At 36.6% G+C, this 27,051-nt stretch overlaps 2 protein-coding genes across 2 annotated transcripts in view; both read left to right on the forward strand.

Moving 5' to 3' along the window:
- LOC133322884 (JNK1/MAPK8-associated membrane protein) overlaps nt 1–13,962 on the forward strand; it is a 36,295-nt gene extending 22,333 nt beyond the window's left edge. Inside the window, exon 6 of the mRNA XM_061531838.1 lies at nt 13,950–13,962. The gene's annotated coding sequence lies outside the window, so the exon portion shown is untranslated. The remainder of the gene's footprint in view (nt 1–13,949) is intronic.
- Nucleotides 3,197–27,051, forward strand: LOC133322888 (probable ubiquitin carboxyl-terminal hydrolase FAF). The gene is made up of 19 exons (XM_061531841.1): nt 3,197–3,277; nt 8,296–8,444; nt 10,116–11,095; nt 11,158–11,415; nt 11,611–13,563; nt 14,215–15,586; nt 15,646–16,042; nt 16,100–16,415; nt 16,497–16,650; nt 16,730–16,880; nt 17,940–18,248; nt 18,323–18,434; nt 18,501–18,610; nt 18,680–19,031; nt 19,097–19,356; nt 19,434–20,010; nt 21,522–22,049; nt 22,345–22,510; nt 26,990–27,051. The coding sequence occupies exons 1-18, from the start codon at nt 3,201–3,203 to the stop codon at nt 22,495–22,497; spliced, it is 8,208 nt and encodes a 2,735-aa protein (XP_061387825.1). The 5' UTR covers nt 3,197–3,200; the 3' UTR covers nt 22,498–22,510; nt 26,990–27,051.

Here is a 27,051-nt window from a genome sequence, read left to right on the forward strand (position 1 = left end):
TCATGTCTGCCTGCCTGTCCCTTTGTTTGACGACTTCAATTTGCCAAGCCATTGTTTGACCTTTCCATTTCTTGAGTGACGTTTGATATTTTTTTAAAGGTCGATGAAATTTCCAATTTGTCTACTCATCGTTTGAGCTGCTGGAGTTTTTTTTTTGTTTTTGAAGATTGATTTTTCCTATAGTAAACGTATTTAAAGAAAATCGCATGACTCTAGGTTTGATTTTTTCATAGGCAGGATTCGAGCACTTGTAAAGAAAACCAGTACGGAAAGTAGTAAAGTAGGATTGGACCAACTACATGATACCCTTCATCGCTTTGGGTATATTGTACATTTGTATCCTTACTATTGCATGTCAATGTTCTCTCGAAGGTACATACCCCTTCCTTTCTGCAACCTATGCTACATTTATTTCATTCGGACAGATTTAGAGTCGTCTGTGTACCATGGAACAAATTCATGGAAACAATTTATAGCAAAATTGATATTGGCTAATTGGTACGCCGCGCTGTTAAAAATTTAATCTCAATCAGATACCCGTTCGAAATACATATGGAAGCTATGGCAGCATCTGTACCAATTTCAACAATACGCAATAACGTCATTCAAGTCTTAATTTGACACGTTGTGCAAAAATCGTGTTAATACGCTGTGCCAAATTTCGTGCAAATCGAAGGATATAAGGGACTATGGTGCACTATTTACCAAAAATCGAACGAAAATATATATCGCAGCTATATCTAAATCTGAACCGGTTTTCACGAAATTTAACACACATCATTCTAGACTTAATCCAAATTTTGTGTAAATCGAAGGATATATAGGTACTTTGGTGCACTATTTACATAAAATTGGACGAAAATATATATGGGAGCTATATCGAAATCTGAACCGATTTTTCCAAAACTCACCACTCATCATTTTAGACTTAATTCAGTACGCTATGTCAATGCCCTGTCCGTTCTCATTGTACGCAAACGACTCTAAATCTGCCCGAATGAAATGAAATTTAGCATATGTTGCAGAAAGGCATGTGTCTGGTTTGATGTTAGTCGATTCAGTTATAGATAAATGCCACATATTTACATTCGTTCAATTTCCCTCGAAGGAACATTAACATGAAATTGTTAGGATACATATGTAGAATATACACAAAGTGGTGAAGGGTATCAAATAGTCGGCTTTACAACTTTCCTTACTGGTTTTACATGTTCTTTGTGAAATGGTATCTTGGTTGGTTGAGAGAGCCATGTTTTTTTTTTCGAAAAAAATACCTTTCTAAAAGGGTCTTCTGTGTAGTTGTGAGCTTAGCAGCCTTGCCTAAAAATACACTTTTATTTTCCAAATGAAAACTCTTAGCTCCCTTCAGATCTTCTATGAAAAAACATATGTTCTTCTCTCAAAAGATCATCTATTTCCTGATAATGCCCTGCTATCTATCCAAAATCAAATAAAACTCTTAACGACTTTCAGATCTCTACTATTATAAGACCATCTACTCATCTATGGGGATATCACCAGGAGTTCTTAAGGAAACTTTTCTGGAATTGAGATAAATCAAGAGTAATCATTGTAAGTAATGTATTCCATTTCAACCACGGTTCTTATATGGGGACTACCCCAAAAAAACGCGCTTAAGAACCCCAAAATACCGAAAATTGCGGGTGATCTTATATGGGGGCTATCCGAAAAAATGGACCTATATTTATATTTTTTTGTGGAGACATTTAGTACCCAATAAGAACTCAATGTACCAAATTTCACCGAATTCGGTTAAAAAACGCACCAAAATACCGAAAATTGGGGGGTACCGTTATATGGGAGCTATGCCTAAACGTGGACCGATATATCCCATCTTCGAACTTTACCTGCCTGCAGACAAAAGTTAAACATATGCAAAATTTCAGCAGCCTATCTCAATTCCTTCAGAAGATAGCGAGAATACAACAGCCGTCTTAGAATTTTACCCTGATCAAGAATTCTTCGATGAGTTTTTGCAAGGAGGTGGAGAGGGATTTTCTTCTAGGAGGGGGGATTTTCTTTCATAATTAGATCACATCATGACGTTAATTTCCAAAACGTTAATTCGTTCTCACAACAAGGCACCTTCATCTCCTACACAGTGAATTCTAGCTAAATACTTTGTAAGGATATATGAATTGTGTTAAAGGGATAAAAATTGAAATAAAATTAGTTTAAGAAACCTTTTCACATGAGCATCATATATGTGTATGACACACTGTGATATAACTTTCCACCACATTTATGCCAAAACAGCAAAATAAAAAGAAACCAAAATTTATTATCCTTTAACACTTGGTATCCTTTATTTTTTTGTTTACAATTTTTTAATGCTATTCTGTTTTCTTCGTTTCTTTTTTTGCAGTTTATGGATTTTTGGATTTGTCTTTTGCCAGTGGAATATGTAATAACGCTTGCTTAGGAACCCTTAGTTGTTCCTAAGGCAAACAGCAACAACAACTACAGAAAAACCCCCCCAGCTCAGAGCATAAGAAGAGAAAAAAAAGAACCAAACCAAGATAAAGAAAACGGATTTGAATTCTTGGGAAGAAAAACAAATTAGTGTCCTTTTTTTTGTGGTAAAGGAGTTACTTCCTACTCTCACTTGGTAGAATATAGCTATAAAAGAATTATTATTTTGTTGGGAAGACAACACCAGAAAATAGCTCATCCCACACAAAGAGGCAGTCTGACAGCCGCCTCCGACTCCGCTGCTGTGTTGTGTAGGAGAATCTAAAGTCTGTGTCATCATCATCATTGCCGCCAACATCGTCAACAACGAACAGCTGTCATTCTTTCTATTATCATCTGTAGCTACAACAACAGCGACTGGATAAAGAAAACATCACCATCATCACAGCCCCCTCGGAAGTATGAAGTTTGAACCACGACGTGTCCGTGGTCAGTCATCACCATCAGGTAGCGGTAGTGGTGGCAGCGGTAATGATAATTCCTCAACGACATCAACTTCCTCAAATACCACCTCGTCCTCGTCAACATTGGTGGGTGGAGGTGGTGGCGGCGTCGGTGTCGGTGGCGGAGAGTCATCATCATCTTCGTTGTCGTCCTCAAATCTAAGTACCACAGCAACTACGCATAATCCTGCAGAGCCAACAACTATTTCTTCTTCGTCGTCGGTAAATCCCACCACCAACACCACAGCCAACAACACAGCCACCATGAATAGCAGTAACAATTCAACTACAACAGATCCCCAAACAGAAATTCCTGGCGCCTTAGTGTCGGACACAACAGTGTAAGTAGTGAACCAAAGAAAAAATGAAACTACAAAAACAAAAATGTTGCTATTCTTTATTACGCTGCTTGATTTTCGTTCTAGAGACTAGAGGGTTTTCATATATATATTTTTATTTGTAATAGATGATATATGTTCGTCGTGTGTACATCATCAAATCCATACTCTTGTATATATGTATATATTGTAGTTGTAGTAGAGGAAAATTGTTAATAGTTTTTTTTTGTTTTTGCCTTGGTACTTAGTTCGTTTGCTAGCTTGTTGTGATTATTGTCCGGCCGGCATATTTTGTATAACAAAATGAGCAACGTTCTTTTCGCCTTCGATTCTTTTTATTTTTGTTGTTCTTATATTGTGGTCAATAGTTTGCGTGTCTTGTCGCCGTTTAACCCTTAAGATATGACGTTTTCTTTTTTGCCTTCTCCTTCTTCTATATTTCTTTCTAACAGTAACTATTGCAATTACTTGGTATAGGGCTAGGCTGAGCTCTCTGTTCCCTTATGGGAATAAAGGTTACTCTCTGTATTATAGTCCATAAACATCGAAGTTTTACACTGAATTTCAAGTCCTTTTTAGGGTTTTCAATATGGATGCTACGATTAGGTCTCAAAACACAATTATAGTTGGTCTTCGAAAAGAAAACTTTGTTGGTATTGTGGTCTTAAATGAAACTATGTTTTGTTCTTCTAGGAGAGGACTTTCTGTATTCTATCCATAGAATATCTTCTTCTCACTGTGCATGAATAATTTGTGGTCTCCTACAAGTAGACCATCTTAATGTTAAGTCCTTTTTTGGTTTTTCAATAAGGAGGCCACGATTAGGTCTCAAAACACAATTATATTTGGTCTTCGAAAAGAAAAGGTATTGTGGATGTAAATGAAACTATGTTTTATTCTTTTAGGAGAAGACCTTCTGTATTCTATCGAGAAAATATCTTCTGCTCACTGTGCAAGAAGAATTTGTGGTCTGCTACAAGTATACCATTTTTTGCGTAGAAAATCTTTTGGTCTTTACGGAAAATTCTTCATTTTTATAACCTTTGTGTTTCCCTTTGTAACTTATCGAAGTAATCATTTCCGACCCTATACGATACATATATTCTTGATAAGCCTAAAATTCCATGACGATCTAAACATGTGCGTCTGTCAGTTGTATCGAAAACGCGATTGCCGAATGTGCCCCAGTCTCCCCTACCTAGAACTTTAAAATCTCCTGCGGAAATATTTTTGGTTCATCTCAGCTAAGATCTTTTGGTCATCGAAAGGAAGACCTTTTGCTCCTTAGGGTTTTACAAGGAGAGGGATTTTTACAAGGAGAGCCATTTTCTTCATGGGTGATTTGGTGATATCATGGCGTTAATTTCCAAAAAGTTTAATCGTTCTCACAACAAGGCACCTTCATCTCCTACATAGTGAATTCTAACTAATTACTTTGTAAGGATATATGAATTTTGTGAAAGGATGAGATTTATACATTGAAATATATTCATTGTTATACCCTCCACCATAGTATGGAGGGTATATTATGTTTGTGTTTCCCTTTGCAACTCATCGAAATAATCTATTCCCACCCTATATGATATATATATATATATTTTTTGATCAGCCTAAAATTCCATGACGATCTAAACATGTCTGTCTGCCTGTTTTAAATATTCTAGCCTCTTAACGAATTGAGATAGATTGCCAAAATGTGCCAAAATTGATATAAATTGCAGGACTAGTTTTTTTCTGCATGCAGGTCAAGTTTAAATATGGGATATATCGATTCACGTTTAGACATAGCTCCCATATAAGAATTCATACCTTTTTTCGGTATTTTGGGGTTCATGAGAGTATTTTTCAAACGAATTTGCTGATATTTGGTGCATTGGGCTCATATTGGGTACCAAATTTCTCCACTAAAAACTATAAATATAGGTCAATTTTTTCGGTTAGCCCCCATATAAGGATACCCCACAATTTTCGGTATTTTGTGGGTTTTTATTGTATTTTTCGACCGAATTATGTGTAATTTTGTACTTTGATTTCGTATTGCGTAGCAAATCTCTCCACTAAAAATTATAAATATAGGTCAATTTTTTCGGTTAGCCTCCATATAAATGTACCCCACAATTTTCGGTATTTTGGGGTTATTGAGACCGTTTTTCAACTGAATTCCCTAAAATTTGGTACATTGAGTCCTTATTTTTCTCTACAAAAAATTATAAATATAGGCCAATTTTTTTGGTTAGACCACATATATGGGTTCACCTCCATTTTTCGGTATTTTGGGGTTTTTGAAGCGTTTTCAACCGATTTCGCTGAAAAAATATAGGCCTACTGTTCCTGCTAGCCCCCATATAATGGTACCCCACAAATTTTCAGTATTTCAGAGCGCGTTTTTCAACCGAATTCGCTGTAAGTTGGTATTTTGTAGTCGTATATGGTAGCAAATCGTCCTCCCAAAATTATTAATGTTCCGCCTTTTAGGGATAGTCCTCATATAACACCTTTTTATATTAAAATAGTTAACTGATTTGTTCCGTGTATTGGAGTTGTGAATATATATAGCATTTAGACTTCACCCCCAATATAATGATACCTCCTGAAGGAAAGTATTGATATACAAAACTAAATAAATAGCTTCTGGGGAGAATATTCCAACAAAAAACTAAGGGAACTGATGGGGATAAATGGCCAGATCTACGGCTATAGTTTTCCCTGCCTTACACCTCGGCGGACAATGCCATACATTCCCCATTAATATATATTTTGGACTTCCGGTTTTCTATTTAAAGAGCGTCTTTTTGATATTCTATAATCTTTAATAAGAAGTCCTTCTGAACATCTATGAGAATAATCTCTGGTCTTCCAAGAGAAGGCGTTCTAATCTTCTGTAAGTAAACTTTTTTTATGAAAAGAACTACTGGTTTTCCATGAGAAAGGCCTTCTAGCCTTCCATAAGAGCACCTTTTGATTTGAAGACCTTCTGGCGTTCCATGAGAACACCTTTGGATTTTCTATGGTTATATCAGATCTTATATTGAATACCCTCTAAACTTATTTGAGATGATTTTCTGGTCTTCTATGAGAAGTTCGTCTGGTTTTCTTTGTGTCGACCTTTTGCTCTTCTTTGAGAAGAACTTCATGTCTTCTGGGAGGTAATATTATAGTTTTAAATGTTTTTTTTTTTTTTTTTTTTTTTGCAAATTCCTTCTATAAGAGGGAACTTCGGGTGGTATATGAGATCACCTAAACCAACTGGTTTTCTATGAGAATATCTTCTGGCCTTCCATAAGAACACCTTTTGATTTTTTATGGAAATATCAGAGAAGACCTTTCGATAAAAAAAAACGTTTTTATAAAAAATTCTGGTATTCTATGGGAAATCTTTCTGGTTTTCTTTGAGAATACTTTCTGGCGTTCTCTTCTATAAGAGAGGACCTTCAGGTCGTAAATCACATAATTTCAGATTGTCTTTAATGTTGAGACTTAACATTTTGAAATACATTTTCGTATCGCCGCTTTGCCAACTACACACAATGCAAATATATATTTTTTCTTTTCAATTGTACTCAAGGCCAATAATTATAGAATTGTTTATTTTGGAAAAAGATCTCCTCCGTTTGTTGTTTATATTTTTCTAAAATTAAAACACTTTGTTTTTTTTTTCATTGCAACAGCGAGTAAGTGTGTCTAGTTTGCATTTCTTCTTTCTGAACACCATTCACTTCCACATGAAGAAATTGTAATTTATGTAGTTTGTTTTGCGTTAAATTCATTTACATATATATTGTCACGCAATATTTTGGATTGATTATATATATATATATATGTTTATGCATGTCCGTTCGTCCGTCCGTCTGCCTGTCCGTTTGTCCATGTATTCTCGTAAACAAAGTACAGGTCGCATTTATGATCTGAATGAGATGAAATTTGGCACAGCTCACTTATTTGGCCCAAGGAGAAACCCTATTGAAATTGAAGAAAATCGGTTCCAATTTAGATATAGCTCCCATATATAGTTTTGTCCGATTTTAAGTAAATAGTGCACCAAAGACCCATAGTTGGGCCTTTTGCCACAAAATTTTGCACAACGTACTGATGTTAGTATAGCCTTATGTATGTCAATTTTTGTTGAAATCGGTTCAGATTTAGATATACCTCCCATACATAGTTTCGTCCGATTTTAAATAAATCATGCACTAAAGACCAAAAGTTATCCCGATTTCCACAAAATTTTGCACAACGTACTGAAATTATTATAACATTACGGGATTCAAATTTTGTTGAAATCAGTTCATATTTAGATATAGCTCCCATGTATAGTTTCTTCCGATTTTAAGTAAATGGTGCACCAAAGACCAAATGTTATCCCGATTATCACAAATTTTTGCACAATGTACTGAAGTTAGTATAAAAAAAATCGACCCGGTCAATCATAACACCTAATGTCATCAAAAATTTATTAATAAAAAAAAAACGAAATAAAATAAACAAATTATTTTAATAAAGATAGACACAAATAATAATAATTCTCATTGTGTTTGCCATTCGTTTACGGTGGTTGTGGTCACCAAGTAAGAACAAAATAGTCATCTATAAAAACAGCAACACCTGATAAGAAATCTAATTATAATGCAAAAATAATATACTCCATCCATGAGCCGCCAGCGTATCCCCCCGCTCCCTCATCCACACTTTTCTAGACCTCTATTTTGCTAGTAGACATTTGTTTCTGTTTGTATGTTTATCAAAAATGCAGATACGGACACAAACACACATACATACCAATCTCTCCGGATCTATATTTGTTATAAAAGAAAAGAAATGATTCATAATTATGTATTTGCCATTATAATTATTATTGGTATTTTTGTTATTGTTATTATTGCATATTCTTATTATTTTGTTTTCTAGTGACGATAATTGTTCTATGCCTTTTCAATTCTTTTTTTGGTTATTGTTTATCAAATTTTCCAATTGAAAGAACTTTTTCATAACATTTGTTTTTGTTTTGGTTTTTCAATTTTTAGATCGCCGGAAAAGTTGATATCATCATTTCCCACAAAATCGCTAACATCACTAATACAGAAAATATCCAGTCCACGATGGGTTGTACCCGTTTTGCCCGAACAAGAATTGGAGGTATTATTGAATGCTGCCATACAACTAACAGCTGCTGGTAAGTGTTTTTTGAAATGCCATTTTTTTAAGATATTCAATTTATAATCAAGCTTGATTTGAGAATATATATATATTTATATATAGTTTTTTGGAGGCATATCGGAGCTTTATTAGGGAATGGGTTATTTTTCCAATACAAAACCAGTAAGAAAAGATCAAAAATTGTACGGGACCGACAATATGATACCCTCACCACTTTCGTGATAATATGTACAATATCCTGTTTATAGAAGCCACATAGCATCTTTGGAAGACCATTGATATGGAATCGGGTAGACTTGAATTTTTGGTGTAACATTTGTATGAAATCCAGAAAATCTTATATAGGGGGGGATATATGTAAACCTAAACCGATTTCAACAAACCTTCACACGCACAACAAACAGGACTTAATTCTGCTGTGCAAAATTTTGTCACTATCAGACAAATATTTGGAGGTTGGTGCACAATTTACCTAAAATCGGACGAATCTTTATATCTAAATCTGGACCGATGTCAACAAGAAATTTTTAGATGCCAAGCTGGACTGAATTCAGTACGGTGTACAAAATTTTGTCCCAATCGGACAAATATTTTTAGTTTGAGTGTACCATTTACCTAAAATCGGACGAATCTATATATGGGAGCTATATCTAATTTGAACCGATTTCAACAAAACTTCGCATACATAAATTTTGACGTAATCCTGTACGCTGTGCAAACGTTTGTGCGAATCGGCTTAACTTTGTGTGTTTGGTGCTCCATTTACCTAAAATCTGACGAAAATATATATAGGAGCTATATCTAAATTTCAACCGATTTCAACAAAACTTGGCATATATTAATCTAGACCTAATTAAATTCTCTGTGCTAAATTTTGTCTCAATCGGACAAATATTGGCAGTATGGTGCTCCATTTACATAAAATCGGACGAATCTATATATGGGAGCTATATCTAAATCTGAACCGATTTCAACAAATCTTCACAGATGTAAAACTGGACTAAATTTCGTACGCTGTGCAAAATTTTATCCCAATCGGGCAAATATTTTCTGTTTGGTGCACCATTTGCATATAATCGGACGAAACTATATATGGGAGCTATATCTAAATCTGAACCGATTCTAACAAAACCTCGCATACATAAATTTGGACCTAATTCAGTACGCTGTGCAAAATTGTGTGCGAATCGGCCTAACTTTGAGTACTTTACTTACCAAAAATCAGACAAAACTATATGGGAGCTATATCTAAATCTGAACCGATTCCAACAAAACTTCGCATACATCAATTTGGACTCAAGTCAGTACTCAGTCAGTGCAAAATTTTGTCTCAATCGCACCAATATTGGGAGTTTGTTGCACCATTTACATAAAATCGGACGAAACTATATATGGGAGATATATCTAAATCTGAACCGATTTCAACAAAACTTGGCATATATTAATCTAGATCTAATTCAATACTCTGTGCTAAATTTTGTCTCAATCGGACCAATATTGGCAGTATGGTGCTCCATTTAAAATCGGACGAAACTATATATGGGAGCTATATCTAAATCTGAACCGATTCAGTGTGTTTTGGGATTTTGATTTTTATTTTCGGAAAACTTTTTACCTCACTTTTGTAATCATTTTAATTATTAATTTATTTCCCTCTCTCTCCCTCCCCCTCTTCTCTCATCGCCAGGTGTCGACCACGACTGTGAACCATGCGTTGAATTTTATCGCAACGCCCTGACCACATCATTTACCAAAATTCTCACAGACGAGGCTGTCAACTCATGGAAATATGCCATACATCATTGTATTCTGATCTCCTGCGGCAAGCTATTGCATCTGATTGCCATTCATATGACTCGCGACAATCCATATTTGTTGGATTTATTGGCGTTGGTCTTTGATCCGGAAAATAAATACAATACCTTTAATGCAGCCCGCCAGCCGGAATGTTTTACACCACCCGAATGTCTGTGGGGTGTGCTGGATGGTAATAAAATGTTTGCCAAATCACCACCCGAGCCTAAAAATCCACGTGGCTGGTTGGTGGATTTGATAAATCGTTTTGGTCAACTCAAGGGTTTCGATAATCTACAAGAACGTTTCAATCGTGGCCTTGTCCTATTGCGTAAACAGCAGGAACAACAAGCTGCCGCTGTGGCATCGGGTTGTGCCAAACCCACAGGATCACGGGCAATGCTACAACCAGATCCAGAACAGGAGAATAAGTTGACATTGGCATTAATCTATAGTTTGTTGCGTCCCTTTGGCCAATGTTATGAACTACTGACTCCGGCCACAATTTCCAAATATTTTATGCCCATATGGAAGGTGGTTTTGGATCTGCTCGACAGCTTCTCCGATGAGGAGTTGAAACGTGAAGCCAAACCCGAAGGACGCAATGACTATATAAATGGTATTGTCAAATCGGCACGGTATTTGGCTAGCCGCCTGCCTGGCCAAGAGGAGTTGATACGAAATTTGGAAATGTTTCGCTTGAAAATGATACTCAGACTGCTGCAGGTGTCCAGTTTTAATGGCAAAATGAATGCCCTCAATGAGATTAATAAGGTGTTGACATCGGTGTCGTACTATTCACATAGGACACCACAATTGCCGCACTGCATGTCCGATGATGATTTGGATTGGTTGACAGCGGAAAGAATGGCGGTAAGTTGCAAAAAAGAAAAAAAAACTTCAAATGAAGATAATTAAAATTAATTTTACCACAGGCCTGGATCAAAGAATCCGATGTCTTGGGCATTGTCCTCAAAGATTCCCTACATCAGCCACAATATGTAGAGAAATTGGAAAAAATCATTCGATTTTTAATCAAAGAACATGCTTTGACCCTCGAAGACTTGGATGCCGTGTGGAAAGCCCAGGCTGGCAAGCATGAAGCCATTGTTAAGAATGTGCATGATTTATTGGCGAAATTAGCATGGGATTTTACACCAGAACAATTGGATCATTTGTTTGAATCATTCCAGGTAAATGATAATCTCTTCTTCTACGAAATTTATTTTTATATCAAATTGAGAGCCGAGGGGAAATATAGTACGGCTGCTTTAAAATTATATTCTTAGAACACAACTGTGTTTTTTTGTCACAGCAATATTTTGCTCCTTTTCTAAACCCCCTAACTAATTATTTCTATTTATTTTTTCTTTCTCCCCACTTTCCAGGCCAGCATGACAACGGCTAATAAACGACAACGCGAACGACTTTTAGAATTAATTCGACGCCTAGCAGAGGATGATAAAAACGGTGTTATGGCACAAAAAGTGCTGAAACTTTTCTGGACACTGGCCCACAGTCAGGAGATACAGCCGGAAGTTTTAGATCAAGCCTTGGCGGCTCATGTCAAAATTCTCGATTATAGTTGTTCACAGGAACGTGATGCACAAAAAATCGTCTGGCTAGAAAAATGTGTTACCGAGTTGAAAACCGGCGAGTCATGGGTCCTCCCCGCACTGCGTCTTATTAGAGAAATCTGTTGTCTCTATGAATCATCACCAAGCCATGCACCGCGTTCACAACAATCGCTCAATCGTCAGCAGGTCATCGAACGGCTACAAAATGAATATTCGCTGGTGATTCTTGTTACCAATAGTCTCACCTCGTATATGGATAAAATACGCTACATGCTGGCCGAAATGTCCAATGTGGATCCGGCCACACTGTGCATAGATGGACGATTTCCACACAATATGCAAATATCGGAACGTTTGGATTTTTTAAAATTCCTATTGAAAGATGGCCAGCTGTGGCTGTGTGCCGATCAGGCCAAACAGATATGGCATTGTTTGGCCGTCAATGCCGTGTTCCCCTCCGATCGTGAGGAATGTTTCCGCTGGTTCGGCAAACTAATGGGCGAAGAACCGGACTTGGATCCCGGTATAAATAAGGATTTCTTTGAGAATAACATTCTGCAATTGGATCCACATCTACTCACAGAATCGGGCATCAAATGCTTCGAACGATTCTTTAAAGCTGTTAATTCCAAAGAGGATAAACTGAAGGCCATACATCGTGGCTATATTTTGGACAATGAAGATCTAATTGGCAAGGACTACTTGTGGCGGGTGATAACCACCGGAGGTGAGGAGATTGCCAACAAGGCCATTGATTTACTTAAGGAAGTGTCGACGGCATTGGGGCCGCGTTTACAGGAGAACATTAGTGATTTCCATGAAATGTTTATTGGCGAATGTTGTGAACGGCTGCGTACCCACTACTCGAACATCTTGATACTGGGGGGCAAGTCATTGGGCGGTGGTGGTGGTAATGTAGAGGTCTCTACCGATGACAACAATCAGGCCGATCAAAATGATTCTAAAGATTCTAAAATGCGCTTCATCGAGGCGGAGAAAATGTGCCGAATTCTAAAAGTTCTACAGGAATACATCAAGGAGTGCGATCGTTCATTTAATGGTGATCGCACTATGCTGCCATTGGTCCGGGCAACCCGTGGTAAATTTACTAGTCTTTATATACGTTTTCAAAATCCTGGACGTCCCATAGATGACATTGAGATAACCACCCACAACAATGAAATGGTCTCGTCATTTAAACGTAATCTACTGAAACGGATTAAGGGCACATCCACGGCCAACATCAAAGTGGATTTGCATTATAACAATGGCGAATTGATTGAGATAGGCGATGAAATAAATCCCCTATCGCACTATTCGATAAGGGATAAAATGATACTGACCGCCAAGTTGACACCAATTGGTGCCGGTTTGGCCAGCAGTCCAGACACCTCTAGTGATTCGAGTACCGGTTCACCGCCGCGACCATGCCCCGATATGTCACGTGTCGAATCGGAAAGCACCCTACCGGGTGTTATTATTTCACAAAATTTCCAATATATAGAATTTTTTCTCAAGCTCTATCAGTTGGGTAGCGACTTGGAACATGGCCGTCTAAGGGAAAGTGCTAAAATGTTGTTGCATTTATTGCCATGTGATCGGCAGACGGTGAAAATGTTACAGATAATGTGTGGAATGCCGGAATCTGTGGTGTTGGGTAGTGGTGGTGGGAATGTGGCCGCCTTACCAGTGTCGGGTAATAATGGCTCAAATAATGTTGTAACCAAAGATGATGAGACAACAAGTGGTGGTGGAGGTGTTGGGGTTAATATACCAGTTACTGGTGGAACCGAAGGTGGTGTTCAAACACAACAAGGCAGTTCGGTAAATGAACCGGTAAGTTGAAATACATTTTTAAATATTAAATATCAAGGCGTAGATTTTTTACAGAATATTTTATCAAGGCGTAGATTTTTTTTACAGAATATTTCATCAAGGCTTAGATTTTTTTAAGAATATTTTTTTCAAGGCTTATCAGGGCTTAGATTTTATAAAGAATATTTTTTCAAGGCGTATTAAGACTTAGATTTCTTAAAGAATATTTTTTCAAGGCGTATTAAGACTTAGATTTCTTAAAGAATATTATTTCAAGGCTTATCAAGGCGTAAATTAAAAAATTCAAGGCGTAAATTTTTTTAAGGTATATCAAGGGGTAAATTAAAAAAAAATTCAAGGCATATCCAGGCGTAGATTTTTTAAAGAAAAAATGTTCAAGGCGTAATTTTTTTAACGAATATTCTTTTCAAGGCCTATCAAGGCGTAAATTTTTTAACGAATATTCTTTTCAAGGCCTATCAAGGATATCTTTTTATCTTTCAAGGTCCTAAAGAATCGTAGATTTTTTTATATAATCGTGGATTTATTAAATATAATATAACAATAGAATTGTTATTAATTTTTCTCCCCTTTTTTCAGATCAACCCCCAGGATTGCACTCCCGAAATGCTATTTTTACATCCCACCCCAGCTCAGGTTCACTACAACCTCTGTGTGCTTAATAGCCTGCTGATTCCTGCTCTCGAGCCATTCGGTGAAAATGCTTTACTTATACAATCGTCATGGCTGCATTCAGGTTGTGCCCATTTCATATTGGAACTGTTGACCAAAAACAACTTCTTACCCAATGCCGATATGCACACGAAGCGGGCCTCATTCCAGTGTGTATTGCGTTTGGCCAAATTATTCCTGTACATTGTGGGCTGTGTACTGTCCCGTGTGGGCGATGAACCGACCCTGTGCGAATACGACGTTGGCTCCCGATCCCAGGTGGATATTCTAAAACAAATCTTAACCTCAATACCAAATACCTCAGAGATTACTTTAAGAGCCATCTCACAGAAATTGGCTGAGAACTTAGCTAGTGAAATGTTATCGGCTAGTCCTGAGGGTGAACGTTGCCGTGTTCTGTTCGCCAGCACCCTGCAATGGGCCTGCCCAGATATATCGACAATTAAGGCTGTGGTGCAATTAGCCTGGGCCTCGTCATGTGGCAATCTACAGGCATTGGGCACAAAGAATGATTTTGCCGATGACAACTCCACGCCGGATAGTCAAGATTTTATGGTTTGTAAGGAGGCTTTAGAGGTTCTGACCATTTCGTTGGTTCTCAATCCAAGTGCCAATGAGGCGCTGAATGCAGATCCGCTGTGGCCGAAATTTATAACTTCGCTGATATTGAAAAATCAATCGCGACATGTACGCCAGGTGGCTGCCGAACAGTTGTTCTTGACATGCACCTATTGTGCCGGCGATAGAAGACCCTTTGCCTATATGGTAAACTTGCTGGTTAGTTCGTTGAAAACATTGGTACCCCAACATGAGGCCACCTGTGCTGATTTCTTCCAATTGCTATGTCGTACATTGTCCTATGGCTGTTTGGTCAATTGGCCATTGAATATCGGTGAAGGCCTGCTGGCGGAGGAAATCAAATGGTTGCAAAAGATACGTGAAAATGTAACCACAACCGGTGATATACAGGTCCACGAAGATCTGCTGGAAGGTCATTTGTGTTTAGCCAAGGAATTGATGTCTTTCCTGATGCCCGAAACCAAGGCCCAACTGAACGATTTGATACACGAGCTAATCGATGCATTCTTGTTCACTGCGTCCAGGGAGTATTTGCATTTACGTAAAACTGGTAAATTGAAAACTGAAACTGCCCCTCCTCCGGTGTGTCGTAGTCCACATACAATAGCAGCTGCCTGTGAATTATTGATAGCATTATGTCAGAATTGCGTTCCTAATATGAAATTATTAACGAATACTCTAATAGATTTTGTGTGTACAGGTAAGGGCGAGAGAACTAAGTGTCTCTGAGAGATAATAATTTATTTTTATTTTTTTCAGATACCGATCCCTTACGTGAATGGGATTACTTGCCACCCGTGGGTCCCCGACCAGCCAAGGGTTTTTGTGGTTTGAAAAATGCCGGTGCCACGTGCTATATGAATTCGGTGTTACAACAACTGTATATGGTACCCTCGATACGTGTGGGTATTTTAAAAGCCGAGGGCGCAGCCACCAACGAAAATGAAGATTTTAGCGGTGAACCAGAAGCGAATGTCATGGGTGGTGGTAGTTCCGTTGCCGGTTCAGCTCTATTCAATTCCAATAATGATGACAACAATGATTCGCGTAAAAATTATCATGTCGTCATCCTGAAACATGTACAGGCCATTTTTGCCCATTTGGGACATAGTGCATTACAGTTTTATGTGCCACGCGGATTGTGGACACATTTTAAGTGAGTACACCACCGTCCGCTCTTCACAAAAAATATTAATAACAAATGTAATTTTAGACTCCAAGGTGAACCGGTAAATCTACGTGAACAACAAGATGCTGTGGAATTTTTCATGTCTCTGTTCGAAAGTCTAGATGAGGGTCTCAAGGCCCTGGGCCACACCCAGCTAATGAATGCCACACTCGGTGGTTCGTTTAGTGATCAGAAAATCTGTCAAGAATGTCCTCACCGTTATTCGAAAGAAGAACCCTTCAGCGTCTTCAGTGTGGATATACGGAATCATAGTTCATTAACTGAATCTCTAGAGCAGTACGTTAAAGGTGAACTCTTGGAGGGCGCTGATGCATACCATTGTGATAAATGTGATAAGAAAGTAAGTCCCAAACATCAAACACACACACATAGCTTCCCCAAGCTCATAATTAATTAAAATATTTTTTTATTTGATTCTCAGGTAGTTACAATTAAGCGGTTATGTGTAAAGAAATTACCGCCCGTATTAGCCATACAATTGAAACGTTTTGAATATGATTACGAGCGTGTGTGTGCGATTAAATTTAATGATTACTTTGAATTTCCAAGACTTTTAGATATGGAGCCCTATACAGGTATATTTGAAAATTTCCCAATTAATTATTAAAAGTTTTGAATTATTAATTTTGTTGTTGTTATATTATTTCTTTCCAGTATCTGGCCTAGCCAAACTTGAGGGCGAAGTAATCGAGGTTGGTGATAATTGCCAATCGAATGATGAATGTACCAAATACGAATTGACTGGTATTGTTGTGCACAGTGGTCAGGCATCGGGTGGCCATTATTTCAGTTACATTCTATCAAAGTAAGTTGCAAAGATGTTAAATATTTATGTAGAATATGATTGTCAGTTGGTATGATGGACCAAAGAACTTGCAAAAAAAATATAAGTCGAAATTTAACACTAATTGGGATGTATATAAAGAATGGTCAGATAAAGGCCAGACATCAATGAAACCCCTCAAGTGTTGACGATCCAAGATACCGCCCGTTAACGAAAGCCTGGAGAAGCAGTCGGATCTTCTCCTCAACCTTTTAGAGGAAACCGGCTCCTCGCCCTTGTCAGACGAGGAAGACATCATGGGAACTACAGTGATTAGCACTACGGTGAAAAACACAGTAACGACCATGGCGTCTCCTCCGAAGCAAGGAGAGTCCTCCCAGTTGCTGACTAGGGAAGTAAACCCTGGCGATGTTGAAAATCTGCACTCAATCTCAAAAACTCTGTCAACGTAGATTTTTTAAAGAATATTTTTCAGAAACTCAGACAAGCCTATATTTCTAGCGCCCCGATTGATCAGATATTCTTGATCAATTTCCTGTCGTGTGTGGGCTAGCCTCCAACGTTCTTCGTAGATTTTTTAAAGAGTATTTTTAGATACTCAGACAAGCATAGATTTTTTAAAGAATAATTTTTTCAGAGACTAAGCCAAGCATATATTTCTCAAAGAATATTTTTCAGAGTCTCAGACAAACGCAGATTTTTTTAAAGAATATTTTTCCGAGACTCAGACAAGCTAGATCCCTGCGAAACAGACGGCTCGGCCAAAAATCTCCAAGGAGGCCTCGGAACCGAGCAAAGTAGCAGAGTAGGCGAAGCCCACTGTCTCTGACAAATGTGTGAAACTGACTTTTGACCCGAAGCCTAACCCTAGTCAAAAGGCAATGAAAAAGGCAACACAGACTGTCATCCATAAGGGGTGATAGACGTGTGGAGGTCTCTGTCTCAAAGACCGATTCTAAGCCAATTGACAAAGGTGAAGCGGTTGGTGCTATATAACCTCAATAAATAGTGCAAAAAAAACTATTTGTTTTATTATTTATTTTATTCATAATTAAATCTGTTTCCCCCATTTCCTTGCAGGAATCCCTCCACTGGCAAAGAACAATGGTATAAATTCGATGATGGCGAAGTAACCGAATGTAAAATGAACGAAGACGAAGAAATGAAGGCGCAATGCTTTGGCGGCGAATATATGGGCGAAATATACGATAGCAATTTGAAACGTATGCAATATCGTCGTCAGAAACGTTGGTGGAATGCCTATATGCTATTTTATACACGCTGTGATCAGAAACCAATACAATTTGAACCGAGTGTAGAACAGCTTTCATTAGCCGAAAGTCGTAATTTTGTATTGCCATTGCCAAAACCGATTGAACGGAGTGTTAGGTAAGGACGACTTGGATATATATATTTTTCATTCGAATATAATTAATGTGCTGTTTTTATATTTGGCATTATAGGAATCAGAATATACGTTTCTTGCATTCAAGAAGTATATTTTCTGTAGAATTTTTCAATTTTATTAAAAAATTGGTTAGTTGCAGTATTCCATCCCTAAGGGCTGAAAAGGTGGTAAGTAACAAGTGGGGAAACAATTGAATTTAAATTTTGAAATTAATTAAATTTGTGTGTTTGCAGACCCCCTCCGCTGAAGAACTATCCCTATTGGGTGTCCAATTGGCCTCACAATTTCTATTTCATACCGGTTTTCGTACCAAGAAAACCTTGCGTGGACCAGTCATTGAATGGTAGGTTATCCTCTTTGTTTATTCAATATTTTATTTAATTATTTTTGGGATTTTTTTGTTGTCCTACAGGTATGACACCCTATCACATCACATACGCTATTCATCGGCGGTACGCAAATGGTTTGCCAGCAATGCATTACTTAGTCCACCAACCCGTCTGGGCGAATACATTTTAATAGCACCCTCGCCCGAAGTTCGTACTGTTATTGTTAAATTAGTTGTATTCTTTTGTCATTTTGCCATCAATGATGAGCCGCTGGCTGGCTATGAGGGCAATAATTTATGTGAACAAATTCTCATAAGTGTTCTTAAGTTATTAAAATGTGAAGTAGCAGATCATGGTAAACATTTGCCACACTATTTTAGTTTATTTAGCATGTATGTTGGTTTAGGCATACAGGAGAAGCAACAACTTTTAAAGGTGAGCTGAGAAGTTCTCATCTCTTATTCTTTTTTTTTTCTTATTTTAATTCTTTTTGTTCGCAGTTAAATGTTCCCGTTATATTTATGCAAGTGGCTTTGGATGAGGGACCTGGTCCTTCAATAAAATATCAATATCCCGAATTGAGTAAACTACATCAAGTTGTATCACAATTAATACGCTGCAGTGATATATCCGATAAATGTCAATCATCAAATGCCCAGGGAAGACCGCTACCGAATCCTTATAAAGATCCCAGTATAAGTCATGAAGATTTAATGCCTTTATCACCAGAATGTGTTGATATCTTGTTCAATAGGACGGGGTAATTATTTCCACATTTAACTATTTCCTTTCCATAACATCATCTCATTTCTATTTCTCTTCTACCCTTCCCCACAGTTACATTAAAAAACTCATCGAAGACACAAATGTGGGCGAGGAGGGTCTCAAACTTTTGCAGTATTGTAGTTGGGAAAATCCCCATTTCTCTCGTGCCGTTCTCACTGAACTGTTGTGGCAATGCGGTTTTGCCTATTGTCACGATATGCGCCACCACACTGAATTGCTGTTACACATTTTGCTAATCGAAGATTCGTGGCAACATCATCGCATCCATAACGCTTTGAATGGTGTGGCCGAGGAACGGGAGGGCCTCTTAGAGACAATACAACGCTCGAAGACACACTATCAAAAGCGGGCCTATCAAATCATCAAGTGTCTTACCCAGCTGTTCCATAAATCATCTGTGGCATTACAAATGTTAAATTCCAATCCATCGGTTAGTAGACATTGGATAATTGCCGTGGAATGGCTACAGGATGAATTGGATCGTCAGCGTGGCATTGGATGCCAGTATAATTCGTATTCGTGGTCACCACCGGCTCAAAGTAATGACAACACAAATGGCTATATGTTGGAGAGGTCACATTCGGCAAAGAATACCTGGTCGATGGCATATGAATTGTGTCCCGAGGAGGTAAGTCTCTCATCACTTATCAATTTTCTATCAAAAGATCTCACAATCGATTATTTTCCTAAAGAAAAATCATACTATAGATAGTTTTGCTATAGAAAAATTCCACTATCGATAATTTTTTTATAGATTACGATTACTTTTCTATAGCATAAATATATTATTTATAATTTTCTATCGAAAAATTATCGATTATCGATTTTAGAAAAATCGCACTATCGATAATTTTCCTATAGAAAAATCGCACTATCGATAATTTTCCTATAGAAAAATCGCACTATCGATAATTTTCCTATAGAAAAATCGCACTATCAATAATTTTCCTATAGAATAATCGCACTATCGATAATTTTTCTATAGAAAAATCGCACTATCGATAATTTTTCTATAGAAAAAACACACTATCGATAATATTTTTTTTAGAAAAATAGGACTTTTGATAATTTTTCTATAGAAAAATCGCACTATCGATAATTTTTCTATAGCAATATCGCACTATCGTCAATTTTTCTATAGAAATGTCGCATTATCGATTATTTTTCTATAGAAAAATGTCACTACCAATAGTTTTCCGTAAAAAATATCACTATCGATAATTTTTTATTTCACTATCGATAATATTTATATACAAAAATCCAACTATCGATAATATTTCCATGAAAAATCACACTATAGCTAATTTTTTATAGAAAAATCTAAAAAAAAAATTACTGTCGATAGTTCTTCCATGATCAATAATCTTATTTTTCTTCAGCAAAATGGTCTAAACTGACTCTTCTATAGAAAAAAATATGGATACCTATTTGTATTCTATAGAAAAAATATCGATACGTATTTTTTCTATAGAAAAAATGAATTTTTTTATCGATAAATGATCGATAATTACATTATTCATTGGAAAAATTATCGATAATGTCAACTTTTTACAGAAATTATATCGATAATGAATTTGTTCTATGGACAAATTATCGATAGTAAATTTTATATATGGAAAATATTATCGAAAAAGATGGATATTTAAATTTTTCCTATAGAAAAATTATCGATAATGATTTTTTTTATCGAAAAATTGTTCCTGTAGTAAAATTATCGATATTGAGATTTTTCTATAGAAAAATTATCAATAATAAAAATTAGCTATAGAAAAGTTATCGATAGTGTATTATTCTATGCAAAAATTATCGATAGTAATTTTTTTCTATAGAACAATTATCGATAGCGAATTTTTTCAACAGAACAATTATCGATAATGATTTATTTTATAGAAAATTATCGATAATGATTTTTTTTATAGAAAATTATCGATAATATTTTTTTTCTGTAGAAAAATTGTCGATTATTTTTTCTAAAGAACAATTATCGATTATGATTTTTTTTTTAATTGTGAACTTTTTTCTACAGAAAGATTATCAATCGAAATTTTGTTTATCGAGAATTTAGGAAAATATCAATAATAGCATTCCTAATTGAAGATTTATCGAATTTAATTCTTATTTTATTTCTTCTCTTTTCAGGAACAAGAAGAAACCAATGAATCCGATGCTGAAACCAATGAAGAAACCCAAAGACAACAACAGCAGCAACAATCGCAACAACAACCACAAAATACAATCAAATCGTCAACTGGTGGCGTCGTCGGCACCACTAATGAAAAGGAACCAGATTTGAATATAATTGCCGATTTGATTAGTAAAAATATGACATTAGAAGAAGAACAGCAGCAGCAACAAGAAAAACAAAAACAACTGATGATTTCTCGAAATGCACCAAATGTCAAAAAACTATTGGTTGGGGTTCCACCAGGTGGATCTAGTGGCGGTGAATGGATGGGTAGCGGTAGCAATGTTACCAATACATTTGTTAACACCGGTAGTGGTGGTGACACCAAATCAAATGTTGATAATTCCACAACATCGACAACAGCAACAACGGGGTCGCCATCCTCCTCAACGATGGCCGTCGTGACTGAAACTCAAACGGAATTATTTAATATAAATGGTTTAACTAGCACCTTGAAACATTTGTCTCTATCGCCAAAAACGGTAAGTTGAATAGTGGTGGTGGGAGGTAGAACCAAAGCAGTCTCCTTTTAGCCTTTTGTTTCGGTTTTGAGTGAGCAATGCAAAATATGTTGATAAACCAAAATTTATGTTGTTTGGCATTCTTGTTCTAACATCGTTCCCCATTTTTAATTGTTTTTGGATATTTTTTGTATTCCAAAATAAATCTCTTTTTAATTCAAACCATTCCAAAACCTTACCCTTCCTTACCTTGATTGTTGTAACAAAAAATCTCTCTCATATCCGCCAACCTTAAAAAACCAAACAAAACAAATAGCGTTCAATGGGCAACAGTAAACAGCAACAACTTCAACAACATCTTCATCAACAACAATTACAGCAACATCAACAACAATTATTACTCCAACAACAACAGCAACAACAACAACAGAAACAACAACGCGGTAACACTTCAAGCCGTTTAGTATGATTTGCTGTGCCAAGTTAGTTTGATTTCCTTTGATTTTGTTTCGTTTCATTCTCCATTTCCGTTTTTTTTTTCGTTCACATTGAAGAAGAACTACAGCACCAACAAATTGCAATTTTAATAAAAAATCAACGTGCATATTTTAACTAATTTTTGTTTGTTAGTTTGGCTATCTTTCTTTTTGTTTTTGTCTAATGGCTCACTTTTTATGTATTGCCACCAAGAGCAATCTGCTGCAGCCGCCGCTATTGAGATAAAATTATGCTTAACATTTTTAGTTATCACATATTTGATTAGTTTTCTTTTTGGGCATAACAACGATTTATTTTTGTATTTTTTTTTCTAACTAAATAGCAAAGCAATTTCTCTGTATATGTCGCACCTATGGCCGCCGCCTTTTCTAACAACAATTTATAGATAGTATTTTTGAATTGCATTTCTGATTTTAGCGAATTGTGCCTGTATGATAATTTGTCCTCTTGTAGAGCTCTAGCAAAAATAATTGTACAATTTTGAATTACTTTTGACGACGTAAGTGCAAGAATTTCCAACGTCTTCCGGGAGGGCAATATAAAATTATCCACTGCAAAGTCTACTGTGTCACTTTTCACACCCTGGACGTGAGAAGTCAATTTAGAACTTGACATTTCCGTTGAAGGTAGGCGCATCCCCACCGTCCATAATCCGAAAATCCTTGGGGTGGTCTTCGATAACCTCCTTAATTTCTCCTCGCATTCCAATTACATCAACCAGTAGGTGAAAGCTAGGAATCAAGTTCTAATAGCTTTGGCTGGCACCTCCTGGGGCAAAGATAAAAAAAAAACGTTGGTAACGACTTATAAGGCCATAGATCGATCCATCCTTAATTATGCTGCCCCAGTCTGGACTTCTTTCCTTAGTGACACTCAATGGAGATCCTTGCAAACAACCCAAAATAATGCACTACGAATTGCAACCGGCTGTGTTCAGATGACGAGTGTCGATCACCTCCATGAGGAGACCAGGATGCTGGCAGTCAAACAGCATAATGTGTTGTTGACTAGACAGTTCGTGCTGGCAAGCTATTTGTCGGGTCATCCTAAATATCACACAGTAATGACAGATCCACTTCCGCGACACATCGGCAAGGACTTCAGGCACTATCTTGATGGAATCCAAGACGTCGATATTGTCGATAGCGAACGCGATGAAATTTGATGCAATAAAGTCCTAAAACAACATCCCCCCCTGCAATTTCGGAGAGTGAGAGGCTTCAATTCTGGCACAACTAAAGTCCGGATACAGCCAACCTGTTACAACAACAACAGGGTATTTGTTTATAATAGGCAAAAGGAATCAAATCCAATCCCATGGTTCCTTTTGAGAATATGCATAGAATCACATTCTGAGTCGAGTTTTGCATGTCCGGACGAACACTATTGAAATTGGAAAACAAGGACGAACACTATTGAAATTGGAAAAAATCGGTTCATATTTAGATATAACTCCCATATATATTTTTGTCAGATTTTAAGAAAATGGTTTACCAAATTTCCAATATTTGATTGAGACAAATTTTGCACATCGTACAGAATTATAGCCAGATTGAAAAATGCAAAATTTTGTAAAAATCGGTTCAGATTTAGATATAGCTCTCTTATATAGTTTAGTTCGATTCTATGTAAATGGTGCACCAAACCCCAATATTTGTTCGATTGCCACAAAATTTTGCACAACATACTTAATTAGGTCCAGATTGAAGTATACAAAATTTTATTGAAATCGGTTCAGATTTATATATAGCTCCCATATATAGTTTTGTGCGATTAAAAAAAAAAAATAGTGCACCTAGTGTCCGATTTTATGTGAACATTGGCCCAATTTTCCAGGTAGCCACATATAATGTTAAACCCATTATTCAGTATTTTGGGGGGTTTGTGCATGGTTTTCAGCAGAATTCGCTCTAATTTGATTTATAAAAATTCTTAAAAGGTGCCAAATCTTCCCACAAAATTTATCAATGCCAGTTTTCGCTTTCGTATAGCTCCCGTAGAGCGGTAGCGGTATTTTGAAGACTTTAACCGCATTTTAGTTAGGATAGCGGTTCTACTCCTGTTTTCTCTAATAATCGTTGTTAAATAATGGTATTGAATAAAGAATTATTAATATACTTTAAAATTTCTTTCTTTTCTCTACAAAATTTATTTTTTTTAATTATTTCTTTATTTTGAATAAACTGCAACGGCTTGAAATTGCGATTCACTTTTCTTTTGGCATTTAATAAAAAAAAAACAATAATTCACAATGCGAATAATTTAAGAAAAAAATCACCAACACATTTACACAATCACACACCCACACATTTAATAGCCGCTTACCTATTTTTGTTTTTAATTTTCACCAACAACATTTTCTGTTTGAAATCAAAAAAGAAAAAGCTTGTCACTGTTGCGCTTGGCATTATTGTTCATTTATTTCAATTCGAGCAATATCACTTGTTAATGTTTATTTATTATTATTAGTAATATTATTTTATCTATCAAGCCACCAAAATGTATATCACTTTCTAATGGACTTATTCTACGAATAAGAGGTCTTCTATACATAAAAAAAATCTTTAGAAGATCTTTCACTTCAAGAAAATCTATTTCTATTTGTATGTATAGAATAATTCTAAATTCAGACCCTTCTATAGAATATTTGTAAATTGTTTTCGATGTACAGAAGACCTTCAGATGGCCTACAATCTATAGAAGACCTCTAACCACTTTCGCATGTTCTTTTACATTTATATGCTTTAAAGTTAAATTTCGATTTACAGAATAAATTCTGGTGAGATGCTATCCGTAGAAGATATCTAGACGGTTTTTTTTAGCTATAAAAGCTCTCCCATTTACAGAAGATCCTTTGTCGGTTTTCTATATATTTATAGAATGTAATACTTTCAAACTTTCGTATATCCCCAGAAGGTCTATAAACGAGTTATTATCTATAAAAGACAGTATGGAGGTTTTCGAAGCTGTTAACTACCGATAAAATATCTTCAGGTGAACCTAAAGAACAAACAAGACTTTTGAAAGCCGCACAAGCCCTTACAGGACCTCTTCAAAGCCGGACAAGGCCTCTTCAAGGCCTTACAGGACCTCTCGAATAACTTACAAGACATTTTAAAGACTTTCAAGATCTCTTGATAGCTTTAAATACCTCTGAAGGTCTGACAAGAACTCTTGAAGGACTGAAGTCCTGACAAGACTCTTTGAAGGTCTTGCAAGATCTCTTGAGGGTCTTACAAAATCTCTTGAAAGCCGCACAAGGCATCTTCAAGTCCTTACAGGACCTCTCGAATGACTTACATGACCTCATTACAAGACCTTTCAAAGTCCTGACAAGGCCTCTAAAAGGCCTTATAAGATCTCTTGATGACTTAAAATACCTCTTGAAAGTCTGACAAGACCTCCTGAAGGCTTTACAAAACCTTTTGAATATTCACGAGACTTAATGAAAGTCTTACAAGACCTCTTGAGGACTTAAAAGACCTCTTGAAGCTCAGACAAAACCTCTTGAAGGCCTTACAAAACCCTTGAAAGTCCCACAATCCTATTCAAAGCTTTTGAATGACTTACTTGACGTCTTAAAGGCGTTACAAGACCTCTTGAAGTCCTGACAAGACTTCTTGAAGGTCTTACAAAACTTTTTGAAGCTCTGACAAAACCTCTTGAAGGCCTTACAAAACCCTTGAAGTCCTGACAAGGTCTCTTCAAGGCTTTTGGATATCTCTTAACAAAACCTCTTGAAGGCCTTAAAAGACCTCTTGAAGCTCAGACAAGCTTGAAGCTTACAAAAACTTTGAAAGCCCCACAAGGCCTTTTCAGGGCTTTTGAATGACTTAAAGGTCTTACAAGACCTCTTGAAGACTTAAACTCCTCTTGAAGTTCTAACAAAACCCTTGAATGCCCCACAAGACCTCTTCAAGGCTTTTGAATGACTTACACGACCTCTTGAAGGCCTTACAAGACCTTTTGAAGTCCTGACAAGGCCTTAGAAGATCTCTTGATAGCTTAACATACCTCTTGAAGATCTGACAAGACCTCTTGAAGGCCTTACAAAACCTCTTGAAATCCTGACAAGGCCACTTTAAGGCCTTACAAAACTTCTTGAAGGTTTTACAAAACCTCTCATGAAGTTCTTGCAAGGCACCTTAAAGGCTTAAAAAGCCTCTTAAAGACCTGACAAGTCCTCTAGTAGGTCTGTCAAGTCCTCTAGAAGGTCTGACAAGACCACTTTAAAATCCTCTAATGGTTTTAGTAAGTCTAGAAAATGTCTGGAAGATACTGCATATGGAAATACATATCTCTTGAACCTATTGTTCGCAGCATAATTCTTGGAAAGTGGTATAAATAGCTTGAGTCAAAAATTTAGCCTCTTTAAATAAAAAATAGAAAATATTTTTTCAAAACCTTACTAATAAAATATTTCTTTTTTTCTCATTTTCGCCCACCCCCTCAACCCAATATAGTCCGTCAGCGGCGTCATTAGCAACACGGATATGCCAACAACCACAGCAACAAATATCATGAC

The sequence above is a fragment of the Musca vetustissima genome, unplaced genomic scaffold (genome assembly GCF_032173495.1).
Source record: "Musca vetustissima isolate MV318-11 ecotype Yass unplaced genomic scaffold, APGP_CSIRO_Mvet_v1 utg18376, whole genome shotgun sequence".
NCBI classification, from domain to species: Eukaryota; Metazoa; Arthropoda; class Insecta; order Diptera; family Muscidae; genus Musca; species Musca vetustissima.

Bases quoted from the DNA above. Each gene is read 5' to 3' on its own strand.
- LOC133322888 (XM_061531841.1), top strand. From the start codon at position 3,201: ATGAATAGCAGTAACAATTCAACTACAACAGATCCCCAAACAGAAATT. The intron at 16,881-17,939 runs GTAAGTTGCAAA...ATTTCCTTGCAG, and splicing joins TTCAGTTACATTCTATCAAA to GAATCCCTCCACTGGCAAAG. The intron at 18,611-18,679 runs GTAGGTTATCCT...GTTGTCCTACAG, and splicing joins CGTGGACCAGTCATTGAATG to GTATGACACCCTATCACATC.